The 20,094-nt window shown below is 43.7% G+C and overlaps 1 protein-coding gene across 2 annotated transcripts in view; it reads right to left on the reverse strand.

Moving 5' to 3' along the window:
* ST6GALNAC3 (ST6 N-acetylgalactosaminide alpha-2,6-sialyltransferase 3) overlaps positions 1–19,531 on the reverse strand; it is a 611,484-nt gene extending 591,953 nt beyond the window's left edge. Inside the window, exon 1 of one of the 2 annotated variants that reach the window (XM_070078238.2) lies at positions 19,356–19,529. In XM_070078238.2, the coding sequence (XP_069934339.1) occupies positions 19,356–19,373 (18 nt within the window). In that variant the 5' untranslated portion in view covers positions 19,374–19,529. Of the gene's footprint in view, positions 1–19,355 lie in introns of both variants that reach the window. The other variant, XM_089337187.1, reaches the window with a different exon arrangement.
* Between the last annotated feature and the right edge of the window lie 563 nt (positions 19,532–20,094).

Genomic DNA, 20,094 nt, shown 5'->3' on the forward strand with positions numbered 1-20,094 from the left:
TGAAATGTAGGCTTCCTTGTTCAAAATTATGAAGAATTTGTTTAGCGTAATTACAGACTATTAAATAAGTCTAGGGTCCATCAAAGCAGGAGATCCTGTGTGATCACACACGTCAAAATGATCATCTCCACATCCAGCCCACGTTCATCTCAGTTTCCTCTGTCACATGGACACAATAATAGCACCACTATGGAAGAGTTTCTGTGAAGGCTGTATTAGAAACTCCCATGACAACTACTTGTAAGAGTATCTGGTGCATATAAAATAATGTTAAGTCTTGCCATTATTATTTTCTCAAAGTCAAGCTATGAAATTAAATAACTGAAGTATTAATATTCAATCACAAAATAATTCTTTACCAAGGGATTAGTCATAAGTTCTTTAAATAGTTAACTTCTTTATTTAATACTATTGAGTTTACAAGAGACAGATGCCTGTACTACTTGCTAAAAAATGTATTAGGCAAAACAAAGAAAATTTCCCATCAGCAAAACAAACCCAAGAAAGAAAGGTGGGCTTGAGATAAAGGCAAGGGGGCAGGCATTTTTATTAAGTCTATAAAGAAAGGTGATTTCTTTCTCTGTTTCTGTGATCCTGGTTCCCTGTAGGATGGTCTTGTATCTTGTAACATGGTTGGGGTTAAAAGCATGAGGTTTGGAGTTGGTTAGAAGAGAGCTGGACTTCCTGGCTCTAAAACCTCAACTCTTTGACCCTAAGTAATTAAATTCTCTAAGCCTGCACTTCCTCATTAACAGTCCAACTTAAAGAAGAATGAAAAACAGATTCACCATGTTGTTGGAGGCTTGAAATGACATAGATGAGGACACTTCAAAAAGTTTGTGGAAAAATAGAATTAAAAGATAAAAGTTTTTTTTTTAAATATGTCATTTTCATGGACTTTTTGGAAACCCTTTGTATGCATGGATCTCAAAATTTTTTTGCACCAAGACAACCTTATCTTTTAATTCCATTTCCCATGAAGTTCTGAAGTACCCCCATACAGAGGTGATGCTTAGCTCAAGGTGTGGAGCACAGTACTGTTCAAGAGCCAGTGGCCAGAGGGCACTGATATGGCAGAATGCCCCAAGTCAGCACTGGGAAACAAGTAATCAGCACATAATGTGCAATGGGCAAGAAGTACCTTAAAAACCCATCCCCTCCAAATTATACTTTAAGATCACAACCACTAACTGTTCACCCATATCAGAAAGAAGCTCAACTGGGGCCGGCGCTGTTACGTAGTAGGCTAAGCCTCTGCCTGCAGCACCAGCTTCCCTTATGGGCACCGGTTAGAGACTTGCTGCTCCTCTTTGGATCTAGCTCTCAGCTACGGCCTGCAAAAGCAGTGGAAGACGGCCCAAGTGCTTGGGCCCCTGAACCCACATGGGAGACCTGGAAGATGCTCCTGATCCCGGCTTCAATCAACTCAGTCGCGGTCGTTGCAGTCATTTGGGGTGAACCAGCAAATGGAAGACCTCTCTCTCTCTCTCTCTCTGTCCCTCTCTCTCTGTCTCTCTCCCTCTCTGTAACTCTTACCTCTCAAATAAATAAATAAAATTTAAAAAGAAAGAAAGAGGCCGGCGCCACACCATACTAGGCTAATCCTCCGCCTGTGGCACCGGCACCTCGGGTTCTAGTCCTGGTTGGGGCGCCGGATTCTGTCCTGGTGGCTCCTCTTCCAGGCCAGCTCTCTGCTGTGGCCAAGGAGTGCAGAGGAGGATGGCCCAAGTGCTTGGGCCCTGCACCCCATGGGAGACCAGGAGGAAGCACCTGGCTCCTGGCTGTGGATCGGTGTAGCACGCCGGCCACAGCATGCCAGCCGTAGCAGCCATTTGGGGGGTGAACCAACGGAAAAAGGAAGACCTTTCTCTCTGTCTCTGTCTCTCTCTCTCTAACTCTGCCTGTCAAAAAAAAAAAAAAAAAGAAAGAAAGAAAGAAAGAGAACGAACCTCAACTGTGCCATCAATGATCCAAAGGCTCAAAAAGTTACTTCCAATTTAGGATTAAATGAATGACTTAATGAAAATTTCATTACCTGCATTAATAGTTTTATTGAATAAGAATATTTTAGTTTAATAGTTCTTTAAAACAGATTGATACATTATCTTAGGCTCATTTTTTTAACTTTTATTTAATGAATATAAATTTCCAAAGTACAGCTTATGGATTACAATGGCTTCCCCCCATAACATCCCTCCCACCCGCAACCCTCCCCTTTCCCACTCCCTCTCCCTTCCATTCACATCAAGATTCATTTTCGTTTCTCTTTATATACAGAAGATCAGTTTAGCATATATTAAGTAAAGATTTCAACAGTTTGACACATTCTCCTTGAAGTGTGGTCACACAGACTGTGCTCTGGGGGCAGGGCAAGACTCCAACCCAGCTCTTTGATTTCAAGGAACATGTGCCTTAAATGTGACTGACTGTACCACACCTAGGGAGAGAGATGCCATTGCCATGTTTTAACTCAGAGCTTTTGATGTAATCACTAAGGTTGTCATAGCTGAAACAAATAATTTCCAAATACAAAGGAGAGTGACTACAGACAACCCAGGACTCTGGACACTCTAAAAAGACAGCAGACAGGGGGCCGGTGCTATGGAGTAGTGGGTAAAGCTGCCACCTGCAGTGCTGGCATCCCATATGGGCGCCAGTTCAAGTCCTGAGTGCTCCACCTCTGATCTAGCTTTCTGCTATGGCCTGGAAAGCAGGCCCCTGAACCGGCGTGGGAGACAGAGAAGAAGCTCCTGGTTCCTGGCTTCAGATCAGCGCAGCTCCGGCTGCTGTGGCCATTTGGGGAGTGAACCAAAAGATGGAAGACCTCCCTCTCTCTCTCTCTCTCTCTCTGCTTCTCTGTATCTCTGCCTTTCAAATAATAAAATAAATAAATCTTTTTAAAAAAGACAGCAGACCATAAAACACTTTACTCCCCACTTCAATGGCTCTACTACATTTAGTCTTGTGCATAAAACATCTCAAAGGAGTCCACGGCCTACAGGGTCCAGTGCGAGCTCCACCATCTGTCCATTCTTCCAGCAGCATCCAGAGACCTGACTAGCTTCAGCCACTTGAAATACCCACCTTTGTCCAACCTCTCAGGAAAACCCACATCTGACCTTTGTCCACAAATATCATGTTTCAAGTCTGAGCCAAAAAGACCCCAGAGCAGCTAAAACAGAGAAAGTAAGAAGTTGAGTTGCCTTGGAGTACACCGAACAGAGAAGCAGAAACAGATCATGTAAGACACTGGAATTATGATAAAAAGGTTATAATTTATTCCAAAGGAAAGGAGAAACCATTGGCCAGTTAAGAGAGGGAGCAAGATCTTCTCATGTGCATTTTTCAAAGTTATTTCTGGCTGCTGTGCCAAAACCTGATACAAGAATGATAAGCAAAGAAGAGGAAGTTGTGGCAGGGAGACCAGCAGACTTCTCAGCATATTATTCCAGCAAGCCTCATACTTATCCATCAAGATTCTGTTCAAGTAGCTGTTCATCAGCGAAGCTAATCCCACTAGGTCTGAAGTGAGCACAGCAAGTCAACCCGTCTTTCTAAGTATAATCTAGTTTGAAAGTTCTTCAAATCAAAGGAAAGTTCAAGAAATTGCTAGATTTTTTAATATTCAGTTTAACTCAGATCAAAACTATTTCCAAAAGCTCCTTCAACACATATTGACGTCTAGTTCTTTTCAAAAGCCCTACATGATTCTCTTCCCTACAGTGGTAAAATAGCATAAAGTTAAAAGCAGGGCATTTTGCGTGAGATCAGAATTTGATTTCCTGGTTATATCACCACCTACTTGGGAGAACTACTTAATTTCCTCAAGCCTCAGTTTCCCCATTTGTAAAGTTTGGCCCACATAATGTAAAATGATTAGTTCACTTGTCACATAGTAGGTGATTAATAAATAGTAACTGCTGCAAGGATAATAATATTGCCATCCCAAAGCAAGGCTTGAAGACAGTTAATATATGAATATAATGGCCATTAGTACAGAGGTACCCGTTAGTATCTGCCTAACAGCAATATGTCAGTTCTATCAAAAAGAGCCTAAAATTTGCAATATAACATGTAAATAACTCTAGAAATAATTCCCTTAAAATAAAACAGTGTTTGTGCAATACATATGTTTGTTACATCCAAACACAGACTCCAGGACCAAACTGCCTGGGTTTAAATGTAACCACTGGTGCCAGCAACCCACATGGGCACCGGCTCAAGTCCTGGCTGCTCCATTTCTGATCCAGCTCTCTGCTATGGCCTGGGAAAGCAGCAGAAGATGGCCCAAGTGCTTGAACCCCTGTACCTGCTTGGGAGACTCCTGGCTTCGGATTGGTGCAGCTCTAGCTGTTGCAGCCATCTGGGGAGTGAACCAGCAGATGGAAGACCTCTCTCTCTCTCTCTCTCTCTGCATCTGCTTTCTGTAACTCTGCCTTTCAAGTAAATAAATAAATAAATAAATCTAAAACTAAACTAAAATAAGTAAGTAACCACTGTACAGCAGACTGTCATGATTTCAATCATTCTGTGCCCCAGTTTCCTAATCTATAAAGTGGGAATTAAGTTAATAAATGTTAAGAGCTAGGAAGAGTGTGTTACTACACAAAAGTAAATATTAGCTAATAACAGAATTAATTATAAAAATAATATGACTTCACAGTTTTCCTACTTACCAGCCACAAGACTTTGGACAAAGAACTTGAGTTTTCTATAAGGCTCAGTTTTCTCACAGATAAAACAAATATGATGATAATAGTAACTTTGTAATAGAATTGTTGACTATGAAAGGAAACCATATGCATGCCTTAAAAATAATGCCTACCATAGGCAGGTACCCAGAAAATGTTTGCTGATGTTGTGTTATCATTAAAGTTATTATTATTATGGGACAGTTACAAATGTTTACTTAGGTATGACTTCAGGAATACCTTCTATTAAATGTATTTTACCTCAACCAAACTCCTGGATTCAAAAGCTACCCCATCTTTTACCAATAATGTGACTGTGAGCATCTCTGAGCTCACTTGCTTTCTTCTCTCTCTCTCTCTCTCTCTCTCAGCCTTAACATTCTCTCCCATATGGACTTTACAATAGTACCTACATGATGCACTCATAAGTATTAAGTGAGATAATGCACAAATACATAGCCCAACACAGTACATGGAAGCAGTCAGCAGATATAAGATAGTATGATATTACTGTTAAAAGACCCTAAATTCTCCTTGCTCTTCAGCCCCTCCTTGTCTACTCCCTCTCAACCCCTCCACACAGCTTGGATTCTAAGTGCTTCATAAGTAAACTTCTTCTTTACACATCTCTATTTGCTGAAAACAAGTGGGGGAGAAAAAGGTCAAACACAGTCCCCTTTATCCTACATAAATTCAGAAGAACGCATACTGAATTTCAACTGCTGTAATAGAGAAGTCTAGAGTGGAATATGGTTTGGATGGGATGTCTTTAAATAAGGCTTTAATATCATGGGTCAAAGATAGGTGAGCAGAAACAAACTTAATTTACTTACAAGTTAGAAGTCACCTACAGAAATACTGGCTCAGATAAAGTCATCAACCAGGCTGCTGAGGTTAAGCAGAATGGTAGAATCAAATCAACATCAAACCAGATGAGGAACAAATAATTAAGCAACATAACCCAGAATAGGAGAAAGAGATTCTCTTACTCTCAGCTAAAAGAATGAGGAGAGCTGGTGCCGCGGCTCACTAGGCTAATCCTCCGCCTTGCGGCGCCAGCACACCGGGGTCTAGTCCAGGTCAGGGTGCCGGATTCTGTCCTGGTTGCCCCTCTTCCAGGCCAGCTCTCTGCTGTGGCCAGGGAGTGCAGTGGAGGATGGCCCAAGTGCTTGGGCCCTGCACCCCATGGGAGACCAGGAAAAGTACCTGGCTCCTGCCATCGGATCAGCGCGGTGCGCCGGCTGCAGCACGGCGGCCATTGGAGGGTGAACCAACGGCAAAAGGAAGACCTTTCTCTCTGTCTCTCTCTCTCACTGTCCACTCTGCCTGTTAAAAAATATATATATATATAAAAATTTAAAAAAAAAGAATGAGGAGAAGAATAAGTTAAGGCAGTAATAAGGTGGCCAAGGTTCAGGCACTTGCTGCTTCTGGGAAATGAATTTTCTCCTAGAAATGGAAAGAAAGGAAGGGCAACAGGGTTGAGAAGGTCAGCAATAAAAGAGCAAACAGGAGTAGGAGTAAAATCAGCCTCCAGACCAGTGTGGAGGTGTGAGGGATGACATCCATAGGTGGTCATGAGTGCCAGGTCACTGGTTTTATGCCAGGCATAGAAATGAATCACATTTCCCAGAGCAGAATTCCTAGCAGAATGGCTTATATCTTGGGACTCGGCACAAGGGCTTTTTCTCCTGGTGACAAGCTTCCTTTCCTTAGGGTTGAGATTACAGTCCTTGAGACCTGTTAGGTAATCAGCCCTACAACTCCTGCACTGGAAGGGGGCATGGAGGCCAGAGATGAAATGCAAAAATCAGAAGAATGGGTTGCACAGTATCTAAAGACATAGAATTGGAGAGTCGAGAAAAAGCTAAAGGAAAAACCTTTACAGATCTATTTCCTACTTTATACCAACATGAGCCTAAAAGAAGGGATGACATCAGCAGTTTTCAAGATTTTCGTTACTTACTAAACTCCCAAATAAGGCTATGAATCGTCAAAATTTTTAAAAAGCTATCATCTTTCACCAATCTTCACTTTCCCCATTCCTAATCCTTAAATAATGACTTTTTAAATATGAGACTAAACCAATAATAAAGATAAGGAATTCTAGCACTAATGCATTAACTTTTGTGACCAAAGCCAGCACACTTTGACTACAGAAGCTATTTCCTGAACTCCCTAATTCTCTTGGGTAGCCAGCCAAGAAATCGTGGGGCCACAGAGCGAGAAAGGATTTGACATGCAATCAGCAAGAATGAAATCCCTTGGTTCAAAAATCATCATAATCTGACTTTCCAGAAATGTATGAGTCATGCCACCAGTGAGGGGTTCATTTCAGTCCCAGTACCTTGCAGCCAGGCACAGTGGCACAATCTCTTCAACAGGCAGTGTGGCCTGAGGCCTAGAGCATTAAGAAAATTTGTGGCTCAATGAGAACAATAGAGGCAGCCATCAAATGATTATAATACCTAAAAACACTTGGGGGAAAATCAGGTTCAGGATTGGAATGCACCCCACTTAAATTTGTAAATTGACTTAAGTCTTCAATCAATTTCTTTTGGGGGAAATCACGGGTTTGAATCCTTGCTCTGCAGCTTCCATAACTCAACAATTATTTATTGAGTTGGATGCCATATGGCAGAGCTAAGCAAAGTGGACATCGGCATTACCTGAGGGCTTGTTAGAAACGCAAAGTCTATGGTCCCATCCCAGGCAGCCTGAGTGGGCTGGCAATCTCAGTGTAACTCACCCTTTAGGAGTCCTGATGCAGTTCAGGTGGAGCAGCACTTGGGTCAGACTATCTCTTTGGAGCACAGACCCTGCATCTCAATTCCAGCCCCACCAAGTGACTTGGGGAAGTTACCTGTCCTTCTAAACTTCAGCCTCCTCTTCCACATATCAGGGCTCGGCTCAATGCTCAGTAAGCAGTACCAATATCTACAGTGTGAAGCTCCAGGACTAGTGCCAGCACACATGGGAGAACGACACTGCACCTGACCTTGTCTCTTACTGTCTCCTGAAATAATTTAACAGTCCAGCACAGGGGTTGGCAAACTTTACCTGCAAAGACAAAGCGAGAGCACAAATATTTTTGGCTTCTCAGGTCATACAATCCTCATCTCAGCCTCTAAACTCTGCCATCGTGGTATGAAAGCAGACACAAGCACTAGGAAATGAAGAAGCCTGGCTCTGTTCCAACAAAACTTTATTTATGGACACCCCAACTTGAATTTTATATCATTTTCATGTGTCACAAAATCTTACTCTTCCCTTGATTTTTTTTCAACCACTGAAAAATGCAAAAACCATTTTTACTCACAGGCATACACAGAAACAGGTAGCAGGCCAGAACTGGCCCTGGGGCTGCAGGTCGCCGACCCTGCTGTTCTAACATTCTGACATGAGTTAGGTTGTTAAATTATATGAACCAGAGTTTCTTCCTCTGTCAGATGAAAGTAATACTGCCCATCCTAAAGGTTTGTTGTGAGACAATAAATATCTGTAAACACCGTGGTAGACTGCCTGACACAGAGAATGCACACAGCAAATGACACCTACTGCTCTTATTACAATGAAATGGTCAGCTCATGAAAAACTGCAAACACTCTGTAGCCTAGAAGATTCGTGAAAGCAGGGCAGGAGCACAGCATGAAAGAATAGGCAAAATGGAGCTGCAGGTTTGTAAACTTATTTGTCCCAAGCACCAGTGGACATTCTGCTCAATTTATGTACACACGAGCAGTAAAAAATAAGCAAAATGAAGCCGGCGCCGTGGCTCAATAGGCTAATCCTCCACCTTGCGGCGCCGGCACACCGGGTTCTAGTCCCGGTTGGGGCGCCGGATTCTGTCCCGGTTGCCCCTCTTCCAGGCCAGCTCTCTGCTATGGCCAGGGAGTGCAGTGGAGGATGGCCCAGGTGCTTGGGCCCTGCACCCCATGGGAGACCAGGAAAAGCACCTGGCTCCTGGCTCCTGCCAGGATCAGCGCGGTGCGCCGGCTGCAGCGGCGGCCATTGGAGGGTGAACCAACGGCAAAAGGAAGACCTTTCTCTCCCTGTCTCTCTCTCTCACTGTCCACTCTGCCTGTCAAAAAAAAAAAAAAAAAAAAAAATAAGCAAAATGTACAAAGGAACTCTAATCACATTACCCTCTTGACTTAAAAGAAGATATGTGCTTTATTCTGTACGTCTAAATTGCACCCATATGTGCTCTGCCACCCCGCCCCCCGGATCTAGGAAACAACTGAAATAAAAGTGTCTGAAGTCTGTCTCTGACCTCAAAGCCTCCAGGAGTTCACACTACCACACTGAGACCAAAGAGCCAACTCACACATGCCCCGGGGAGAATTCACAGCTGCAGGACATCTGGGGGAAATGAGGCTCAGGATATAGAAAATCCTAGGACCCCATTTTCAGAGGAGATTTCAAGGGCTCATCAAAGGCTCAGCACTCATTACTTGCTCATTGTTTGCCTGGCTTTGGCTGCCAAGAGCCTAACCAACAGGTGTGTCCACCTTCTGATCTCCACCTGGTGGGCAGTCCTTTCTGCATTCCCTTAGACTACTACTCTCAATGCTCTGAGTTCAGCAGTATTTTCTGAGGGAGAGGATGGACACACTGTCCAACCCAATAACCATTAGCCTTATGTGAGTACTGAAATTTGGCTGGGCTAAGGAAGGATCCTCATTTTTAGTTTATTTTCATTTAAATTAATGTACATTTAAAAATTGATATTTCACTGAGCAAGCAGAAAATATTTAAGAATGTAGTAAGTTGAACCTGCAAATCTACTTTTCTAATTCAAATGAGTAAAATCTAAATTCAGACCAAGTATTTCTTATCAAAATTTAGCGTCTGAGTTGAGAGACGCTGTGACTGTTAAATATACACCAATTTTGAAGACTGCTTATGAAATGAGGGTACAAATTTTTTTAAAGAAAACTTTTATTTAATGAATACAAATTTCATAGGTATAGTTTTAGGAGTATAGCGGTTCTTCCCCCCATACCCACCCTCCCACTCCCGTCACACCTCCTACTCCCTCTCCCATCCCATTCTTCATTAAAATTCATTTTTAATTAACTTTATATACAGAAGACCAACTCTATACTAAGTAAAAATTTCCACAATTTGTACCCACACAGACACACAAAGTATAAAGAACTGTTTGAAAACAAGTTTTACAGTTAATTCTCATAGTACAATATCATTAATAATTTTTATGTTGACCACAGAAATGATAATATTTTGGATATACTATATTAAATAAAAAAGAAAATTCTACACGCTTCTTTTTACTTCAATATAGCAAACAGAAAATGAACAATTGTAAATGTGGACTGGATTCTATTTGTGCTGGACAGTACACCTGCAGAGCATTAAATAAAGGTATGATCATTACATTCATCACAGAGCTGGAATCGGACTCAGAGTGAGTCTAGCTCTGACCTCAGCACCCCATGGTCTTCTTACCACCCATGCCCTTCATTAACCCTTGATTGAAAAGGAAAATTCCTCAAAGAGAGGCTTTCACTTCTCTTTCCTTAGAATCCCGCCTGCGGCTGGGCCAGGCACACATAAAACAATGACACCAGGAGTCAGCTCTACTCTCCACAGGTGCATCTCTCACTTGTCCCATGGAGAGGAATCACTTCAGATCAGTCATCTGCTCATTCCAGTTCTTAAAACCTGAGATGGGGGTAAGCACTGTGGTGTGGTGGGTAATGTCACTGCCTGCAGTGCTGGCATCCCATACAGGCACCAGTTCAAGCCCCAGCTGCTCCACTTCTGATCCAGCTCTCTGCTAATGCACCTGGGAAAGCAGTGGAAGATGGCCCAAGTTCTTGGGCCCCTGCCACCCATGTGGGAGACCTAGAAGAAGCTCCTGGCTCCTGGGTCCTGGCTTTACTCTGGCACAGCCCTGGCCATTGTGGCCATTTGGGGAGTGAACCAGCAGATGGAAGATCTGTCTTTCTCTCTCCCTCTCCATAACTGTGCCTTTCAAATAAATAAAATAGATCTAAAAAAAAAAAAAAAAAAAAAAAAAAAAAAACCTTGGGATGAACTCCACAACCAGATTTCAGTCCTAGAACCATGACTCCTCCCCCAACCCAGAATGTATACATTTGACTTCTAACTCCCATGTGATCCATGGTCTTTTCAGAGCAAGATGCAAATAAGTTTTTAAAACTGACCAAAGAAGTTTTTTTTTTTTCATTTTGTGTCTAGTAAGTGCATAGCTAATAAATTTTCTATGAAACAAAACAGTCGTTGGAATTGAAGAGAAGGCCCTTCCAGAAAAGGACTTCATGTACAACAGTTTCAACTCCAAATAGATTTTAAGATATAATTGAGGGGCCAGCGCTGTGGTGTAGCGGGTGAAGCCTCCACCTGCAGTGCTGGCATCCCATATGGGAGCCAGTTTGAATCCTGGCTGCTCCACTTCCAATCCAGCTCTCTGCTGTGGCCTGGGAGAGCAGTGGAGGATGGCCCGGGTTCTTGGGCCCCTGTACTCGCGTGGGAGACCTGGAGGAGGCTCCTGGCTCCTGGCTTCGAATCGGTGCAGCTCCAGCCGTTGCAGCCAACTGGGGAGTGAACCAGTAGATGAAAGACCTCTCTCTCTCTCTGCCTCTCCCTCTCTCTCTGTGTGGATCTGAATTTCAAATAAATAAATAAATCTTAAAAAAAGATGTGACTGAATAAACATGAATGTATTCAAGGGTACTTCAAAAAGTTCATGGAAAATGAAATTAAAAGAAAATTTTATTTTGGAGGCCAGCATATGGCCTAAGGGTTAATATGCCAGTTAAGATGCCTGCATCTTATATTGGAGTACTTGGGTTCAATAAATAGCTCTGCTCACAACCCCAAATTCCTGCTAACAGAGACCCTGGGAGGCAGTGGTGATGGCCCATTTAATTGGGTTCCTGCCACCCATGTGGGAGACCTGAATTGAGTTCCCCTGCTCCAGGTTCCAGCCATGGCCCAGTCCAGCCACTGCAGGCATTTGGATCACGAACCAGTGGTAGGAGCTCTGTGTGTTCCACTTCTCTACCCCTCAAATAAATAAACTGTAATTATTTTTTAAAGATAAGTTTATTTGGTGCAAAAAACTACTTTGAAATCCATGCATTATTTTTCATAATACAATTTCTGGCTCAACTTTTTGAAAACCCATTGTTTAAATATTTACTATGTATACACAGCACCACAGACACACACACACACACTTTTTACACAAACACTAGAATTTCCCAAGTACAGGATGTCTCCTTCCCTGGCCCCTAAGCAATCTCTGTAGGGGTTAACCTCTCGCAGACTCTCTCAAGCACCAGATGTTGCGGCCGGACTCCTCCACATCACACAGGAAATCAAAGAGAGGCTGAAGATACGCAGTGTGGGGCAAAGGGTCTCTCATACAACGTTACATACCCCAAGGCTAATATTTATTGAAATCTCTTGAGATCCTAGGCCAAGGTCTCTGACTTAGCAATTTTAAATCGGTTTAAAATCAGAACCAGAGCCCACTCTCAGTTCTTGACTTGAGGACGCGGCAATAGTGAAAGCACAAATAATCCCCTCACCTCATTCACCTTCCTGGAGACAACCCTTTGCAGAGCTGCTAACAAGGACAGGAATTAACCAACTGGGGTGTAGCACTTTCATAAACCAGGAGCTCACTGCAGCTTTTGGAAGGGGATTCTGGTAGCACTTGGAAATCTGCAACTCTTCAATTAGAAAAATACCTTCCTCCACTGTTTCGTAAAGCCTGCAAACAGAATAGAACTCATCCTCGCCCAACTCGCAGGCACAAGAGTGTGTTAAATTCTAAGAGACAGAACCTTTCTTCCTGGAGAGGAGACCTCCTAACTGTGGAAGCCATTTATAAGCCTCCTTGGTTCTCAGGTGGAAACCCCTCCTTTATTCCACCTACTTCCACGACAAGCATCCCAGATTCCAGCTGTTATTATTATTGATAGCATTCATAAGAGTTTTGCCGTTTCTACTTCACATGTGCACAGTTCTTTTGGTTCCAACACCACCCCAGAGGCTGGTCTGGGGTGCCTGAAATGTATACATTTTGTGGGCCTCTTTAAGAAAGTGAATATAGAATCATAAATGCAGAAATGCTATGGCCTCTCCCTAAAGGCCTAGAAGTTTGGCCTCAGGGCAAATCCCCACTCCCTCACTCCCACCCTCAACGCAGGGGATTCACACAAGAGGTCCAGAGTCAACGGGCAACTCAGTGTCAGACACAAAAGTAAACTCTTGATCAAGTCTCCCCAGTCTTTGTGGCCCCTCCAGTTTATCTGTCACAAAGAAAACTCAGAGAAAGGAACAAATCAAAACAACACAGAGAAAAGTGGTCTCCACCAGGCAGTGTGTGGAGGGTCTGGACTGAGAACTGCCAGGGTAGAAGCTGGTGACAGAAACTCAAAGGCTCCACATCCACCTAACTGCACCGGTGTTAAAAGACACGCTACACACCACAAAGTTGAAGCAAAGCTCACCTCCACCACCCACAGGCCTTGGGACCCGGGACAAAGTTCCTTAAAACTTCAGTATCTTCATTTGTCATCAAAGTTTACTCAGCACAGAACCCAGCCCCAGCACTCTGGTGTTTAATAAACAGCAACTATCATAGCTGCCTTTAACATTTTGTCCAAAGAATGCGGCTTTAACGTGAACGGCTCGTTCCCGTAAGTGTGTTAATGTACACGGCAAAAGCATCGGCTCAGCCCCAGTAAGACTGAAAATCAGGCCAGGCGGCTCCTGAGACCTCGGCGTTTTCCAGGCAGCAGTAAGGAATGTCACAGCAGATTTATTAGACAAAGCACCTCGTCTCGACTGCACGTGGGGTTATCCGAGAGTGTCAGATTTATCATCTGTGTATCTGGAAAGTCTCTGTGGCTTTCCTGTCTCACTGAAGCCATTTTATTTTCAAAGTTTCACAGATTGAGAACCATAGAACTGCCTGGTTGTGGCTGTTTGGCTTTTGTTTTGGTTTTTTGTTTGCTTATTTCTGTTCATCTGGGGAACCAAAACAACCAAGTTAAACCACCCCAATCTTTCCTGTCTTCCCTTCTTCCAGTCCAGTTTTTTCTCCCCACTCCCACGAGATTTCAAATTGGCTCCATATTTTTTACGAGGAGCAATAACAGATAGACAAGAAAACAGGTTTAAGAAACAAACTAATTGATGACCTCTAATCGTCTTGCAATTCCTTAAAGTGAAAAATCCGTATTATCTCCATGAACAACTCATTCACTTCCAGAAGACAGGTTAGACCCATGCCTATAATTGGCATCTCAAAAAAATAATTAAATAATACCATTTGTGCACTCAACAACTAGCTTGATCAGAATTGCATGTTAGCACAATACTCTGGGAGTGATGGCCAAGATGGGCAAGCATGTCAGAAACCTAAAGGCAACATGGCTATTTAAAAATACAGACCCAATGCCAGGCCCTGGATAGGGCAGAGAGAGTAAGGTTGGAGAGTAATGGGCAGATTCGGGAGATTTTCCTGGAGAGAACTGATGTAATATGGTGAAAGATTAGGTCTGAGGCAGGGGAAGGACAAGGAATAAAAGAGAAGATCTCAGGTTGATATCACCATTCAACCAATTTTCCATCTATAAACACATGAAAACTAGTGACTAGGAGAAGATAACAAAAGCTTAGTCATGCATCTGTTGTATTATCATCTAATGGCTTCATGTTCATAAGCCTTATCAGCCTGGCAAAAATCATAATCTTCCCCAAAGCAGACATGACTCACAAGTATCTTGTGTCTATGTGTCCATTCAGCATCCACTTCAGTATTAGACATAAAACTTAATACAATTAATCAAACAGTTGTTAAGTATCAAAAATGTACAAGACACTATGCTGAAAAAGTACCAGCTGATCATAAAAAGAAATAAGAACAGGTTTCATTACCTAAAAGTCTAAAGTGTCTGTACAAAGGAACATTAGTGACTAATATAAATTTAAAAGTTAAACTTCACCAATAATCAAATAACTACAAAGTAATACAGGTAACTCTCTTGTCTACCAAATTCCACAAGACTTTTTAACACCACATGAGATCTTTCCTTTTTCTTTGCTGGGGCAAGTGAACACAGAGGAGCCAGTGGAGGACTCCAGGGTGGTAGGAGCCAGCAGAGCTTCTTGAAGGAAGCAGACTCGTCCTTGAGTGGATTGTTCATTGGGTCACAGAGCTAACCAGAAAAGCTGCCTAACCAGGAACACAGCAAGAAATAAACCTACTAAGAGCTGTAGGTGTTTTTGCTTTTGTTTTCTGAATCTAACTAATAGACAGGTATTCTCATTTAAGCTCTGGAATAGTCCATTGAGAATGCAAACTCATCCCCATTTTGGACACTAGGACAGGTAAAGGCATAATTAAAACCCACATATTTCTGACTCAAAAGCTCATGTAATGTGGAGTGAGTACATATTCTACAACTAAATGATTATGAGGAAATCATCATTCTGAGAACCAGCCACATGCATGAACAGAAAGGGCCCTCTTCATGCACAGTGCCTTGAGGAAAAAGTTCCATAACCCTTAAAAAGACCAGCATTAGCTGACATGGCTTCTCATAGTTTGTCAGAGTTTCCCACTATAAAGGTCACTCTTGCACAGGCAATAATGACACGCTACATCTCTGTATCTCATTTTTTTTATGTGTCAAAATGGATAGGAAAATTGGGGCCAGTTCTGTAGTTAAGCCATCACCTGCAGCACTGGATCCCATGTGTGCACTCTTTCAAGCCCTGGCTGCTCCACTTCTGATCTAGCTCACTGCTAAAGAGCCTACGAAAGTTGCAGAAGATGGCCCAAGTCCTTGGGACCCTGCACCCATGTGGGAGATCCACATGAAGCTCCTGGCTCCTGTTTTCGACCTGTGCAAGCCCTGGCCATTGCAGCCATTTGGGGAATGAGCCAGCGAATGGAAAATCTCTCTGTGTCTCTCTCTCTCTGCCTCTGCCTCTCTGTAATTCTGCCTTTCAAATAAGTAAATCTTAAAAAAAAAAAAAAAAAAAAAAAAGGAAAATCTACTTCAAAAATCTGTTGAGATTAAAGTATTAACCCACAGAATAAAGTTAGCATTGCATCAAGAGTTATCTTTCAAAATGCAAGCCCAATTGCAGTAAATCCCACCTAGCCTTCAAGCCCCAGTTCCAACACCATCAGAAGAAAGCCTGACTTGAATACCCAATGACAATGTTCACACTCTCTCCCTCGTTGCTGCTATTATGCTTTCTGTGTACTTACGGTACTTTATTCTTCACAATGTAACATAAACATTCACTTACTTTTCTATCTCCCATACTATACTGCAAATCACTTGATAGGAGGTCAATGTTTTGGTTTTAAAAAAAAAAAAAAGATTTATTGATTTGAAAGAGTTAGAGAGAGAGAAAGATCTTCCATCCACTGGTTCACTCTTCAGATAGCCACAACAGCTGGGGCTGGGGCTGGGGCTGGGGCTGGGGCTGGGTCAGGCCAAAGCCAGGAGCCAGGAACTCCTTCCAGGTCTCTCACATGGGCGCAGGGCCCCAAGCACTTAGGAGATCCTCCACACTGCCCTTCCTATGCCATCAGTAGGGAGCTGGACTGGAAGCAGAACAGCCAAGACTTGAACTGGTACCCATATGGGATGCTAGCTGTCAAGGTAGCAGCTTTACCTACTATGCCACAGTGCTGGCCCCTGAGGTTAGTGGTTTTTATATGTTAATGATGTGAAGGGAACCAGAACATGCCTTCCCAAAATATTGCATTTGGCATACTAATTATTTTAAACTAAAGGCAACTGAGCAAACTCAAATGTGGGAAGAGCTCTCTGACCTCTCTCTGTCTCTCTGCCTAAATGTAAGGCATAAAAGTTTCCCTATACCAAGAAAAGAACATTCTTTTAACCAAAAATGGGGAGTCGACACCAAGATAAATCTATACAAACAAACCTACTAAAAAACCCTTATTTCCCATTCATTTCGCCATCTATTTCACACATTCCCACAATATACTGCCCTAGCCCAGAATCTTTTACTTTGTCTTATATCTCCAAAATCTATCAATCTTTGTTAAAACAGTATATAAGCTCTCAGGTCTATTCCTTTTTTTAAGTCTTCCTTTCATATATACAAAATCCTCTGCATAAACATAAAAACGTTGACATCAAATGAAATGTGTTTTATTGTTTCCTGTTCATCTGCTTTTTGTCAGTTTAACTACCAGACGCAACTTCAGACAGTAAGAAGGCAGAGGAAAGCCCTTCTTCTCCAACACAGGACAACACCAGTGTAGGGTGAGCTTACAGTGGAAATACTTCATTTAAAATGAAGTCAATCATTTTACCTTCATTACCACAATCCTGTAAAGCAACTGGTATAGTTAAATGCATTCTACAACTTGGGAAAACTGGGGTTCCAAGTTGTAGTGACTATCTGAAACCCAATACAAGAAACAAAGCTTGCACTGAACCCAGGTCTCTGGATAGGCTCGACCATGTCCAGCCTAACAGAGGCAATGAGAGGAAAGGGTCTGTCACAGACCATCTAGACCACCACTATGGAAGACAAGGTGGAAAACAGTCTTAAGACATCTTAGAAAGTCATCACCTGGGAAAGTACAGAGAACAGCTTTCAAGTATAAAGAAAGTTCGGTTTATCTGGGTCTGAATGCATGCTTACTCTGCCCTTAACCCTGTGTGGCCCTGGACTATTTCTTAAGCTCAGGCACCTCTGTTTATCTATAAATTGGGATTTACAACAATGATACTTAACTTTCAGAGTTTTATGTAAGACTATTGTGGAACAGACTGAGGGTATAATAAGAATTAACTAAGCAGTTATTATTTGCTAGGAAAAAATGGTACATATTAAATGTTTGTGTCACAACGTGTTTTTCATACCCTACCTTATTTCATCCCTCACAGCAACCTTGTGCTATTACTTTGATCTTATGTTGAGGAAACTAGGATCGAGAGATATTTAAGTAACTTGTCCAAGGTCACAGATGTAGCAACAGACAAAGCCACAGTGTAGACTAAACTCTTCCCAAGTCCAAGACCTTTGCTCTTTGCAGCATACCTATCTGCTTCCCAGATTAAGTTCAGTGGAAAAAGGATGAAGGACTCAGCTATGTTCTCATTGTCTAAGGTCACTGTGAGGCACTCAAGGAGAATGGTGGGATCATACTCATCTGTAGTTTGGGCTGTGCTTGAAAGATGTTTGGGACATGTGCAGGATGAGACAGGGGAGCAACCAAAAGGGAAGAAACTAGCCTACAGTAAGTGGCATGGTCCTCAATTTCCCCTTCAGCAAATAGCACGATAAATGGTAGAGATGAGTCATGTCATATTTCAGTCCTTGTGCTAAGACTGTAGTGGTTAAAAATCCTATCTTGTAAGACCAATGTATTTTTTCTTCATGATTCTTCTATCATTTGCTAAGTCCCAGAAAGCATTCTGAAACAAACAGAGGAAGTTCAGAGAAGTCACAGGAAATGCCTGATCTCCACCACTCAAAGAAAGGAAACAAATTCTTCTAGATTAGTCTCTTATTTGCATCTTTAACACCAAGGCATGTTGGGAGATGATTCAGGTAAAGTAGAACCACTGGTAGATGGCTTTACATCACCCCACAGAGAAACAAACGCTGCTTCTCAATGAAGCAACAGCTTTTGTTGAGTGTATTTTCCTCTGGAGCACACAGCTCCCACAGCTTGGAATGAACAGGCCTTGGCACTCTCCAGTCAAGTTCCAGGAAACCTTCCTGCTATGAATGCCGCAGGTTAGGCACTCTTAGAACAGCAGGCAGGGAAGGTGGAGTGGGAGGGGGGAGGGGGGACCCGGTCCCTGTGGGATGGAAAGTTCTTCTCCAGTGATGGGCTCACACCAAGTCCGCCCACCTGAAGCCACAGGCTATGAACTCAGAAAGATGCTCAGTCCAGGTTAACAGCCCAGATTTGGAGAAAGAACTCAACAACAACAACAAAAAAGTGGAGGACAAGTGGGTTTTGACAAGGTGTAAGATCGTGGGGTTTTTTTTTTGTTCCAATTAAGAGCATAAGGAGGGTGCAAGATTCTCTACTCATTAATTCCCCTGCGAACTTTTCCAAAGTAGAGCAAATGGCCCCCAGAGCTAGCAGAGCTCACAGAAAACTCACTCCTGAGGGACTACCTGTAAAAGCCCAGAAGTTTTTGTCTCCCCAAGATCAAATGCTCAGCAGGAACCCTCGTCTCCCTCTCCCCCACCCACAGCTATGCTCCTCAGCAGCCCATGCCCAGCCACTCTGGTCCTAGCCGGGGGCTCCTGGAAGGCCTCGGGCTCAAAGGCGCCTCAGGACCCTCCGGAGCGCCCCTCCTCTCCCTGCCAGCACCATTATTCGGCACAGCCCTGCTCTCCCTGGAGCCCACCGCCTGCAGCGCCTTCGAGGCAGGCGCGAGCAGGCAGGCATGGTGGGAAGGGGAGCCGTGCCCGCTGCATGTTTCAGAATCTCCCTCCATATGCATTTGCCAAAGGAACAAAAAGAAAATCAATGCCAGGAAAACGACAACTGAGATGAGGATGCGGTGGGACCGCGGCGGATTCCGAGCCGCTCAGCAGCCAGGGGCTGGCCAACCACGCGTCCGAGCCACAGCTCCGAGTCGTTACCTTCAGGATGCAGGCCATGGCGCTCCGCCGGCCCTCCTGCCGCCGAGCAGCGGGCGCGCCTGGTCAGGGGCAGTCCCGGCGGCAGGCTGGAGGCTGGCACCACGGCAGGACCGCTCCAGCCCACATTCCCGCAGATCCAAATAAGGGGACCGCGGCGCGAGCTGCGCGGCCAGGCCCCGCCCCCCGCGCCCAGGCCCCGCCCCCGGCCCCGTCCACTGGCTGGCGGCCCGTGCGTCCCCGCCCCCGGGTCACGTGCCGGGCGTCCCGCGGCCCCTCGCCGCCTGCCCGCTGCCTGGTCCTCTTTCTTCTTTCCGCAAGCGTTGTGTGGTTCAACGCATGCGAAGTCCGCCGCGCAGCAGGCAGGAACCTGGGTCCCGCTGGGGAGAGACAGCGGCCTTTTCTTTTCCTGCGGTCGAGCTCCCCACACACATGAGAGCGTTCCTTGAAGACATTTCACACTTTTTAAAAAGTTAAATGGGTTTGGCACTGCACCTCGGCAGGCTTTGGGCATATCAACACTTGTTCAAAAGTAGCCAGAAAGTTCTCCCGTGCTGTTAAAGGATGAATCCATCGCTCCATGATGGGCTTATCTAACATGAATAGTTTACTATTAATAAAAGAGTACAAATATCCATCAGTGAAAGGGTGACGCCTACACTACCATATAGTGTGTGTATAAGACACTGCACTTTCCTCTACAAGCTTTTTTATGGAATTTGTCTATGTGTATATATATATA

This window comes from Oryctolagus cuniculus, chromosome 7 (genome assembly GCF_051225735.1).
Source record: "Oryctolagus cuniculus isolate XC-2025 breed Fujian yellow rabbit chromosome 7, ASM5122573v1, whole genome shotgun sequence".
NCBI classification, from domain to species: Eukaryota; Metazoa; Chordata; class Mammalia; order Lagomorpha; family Leporidae; genus Oryctolagus; species Oryctolagus cuniculus.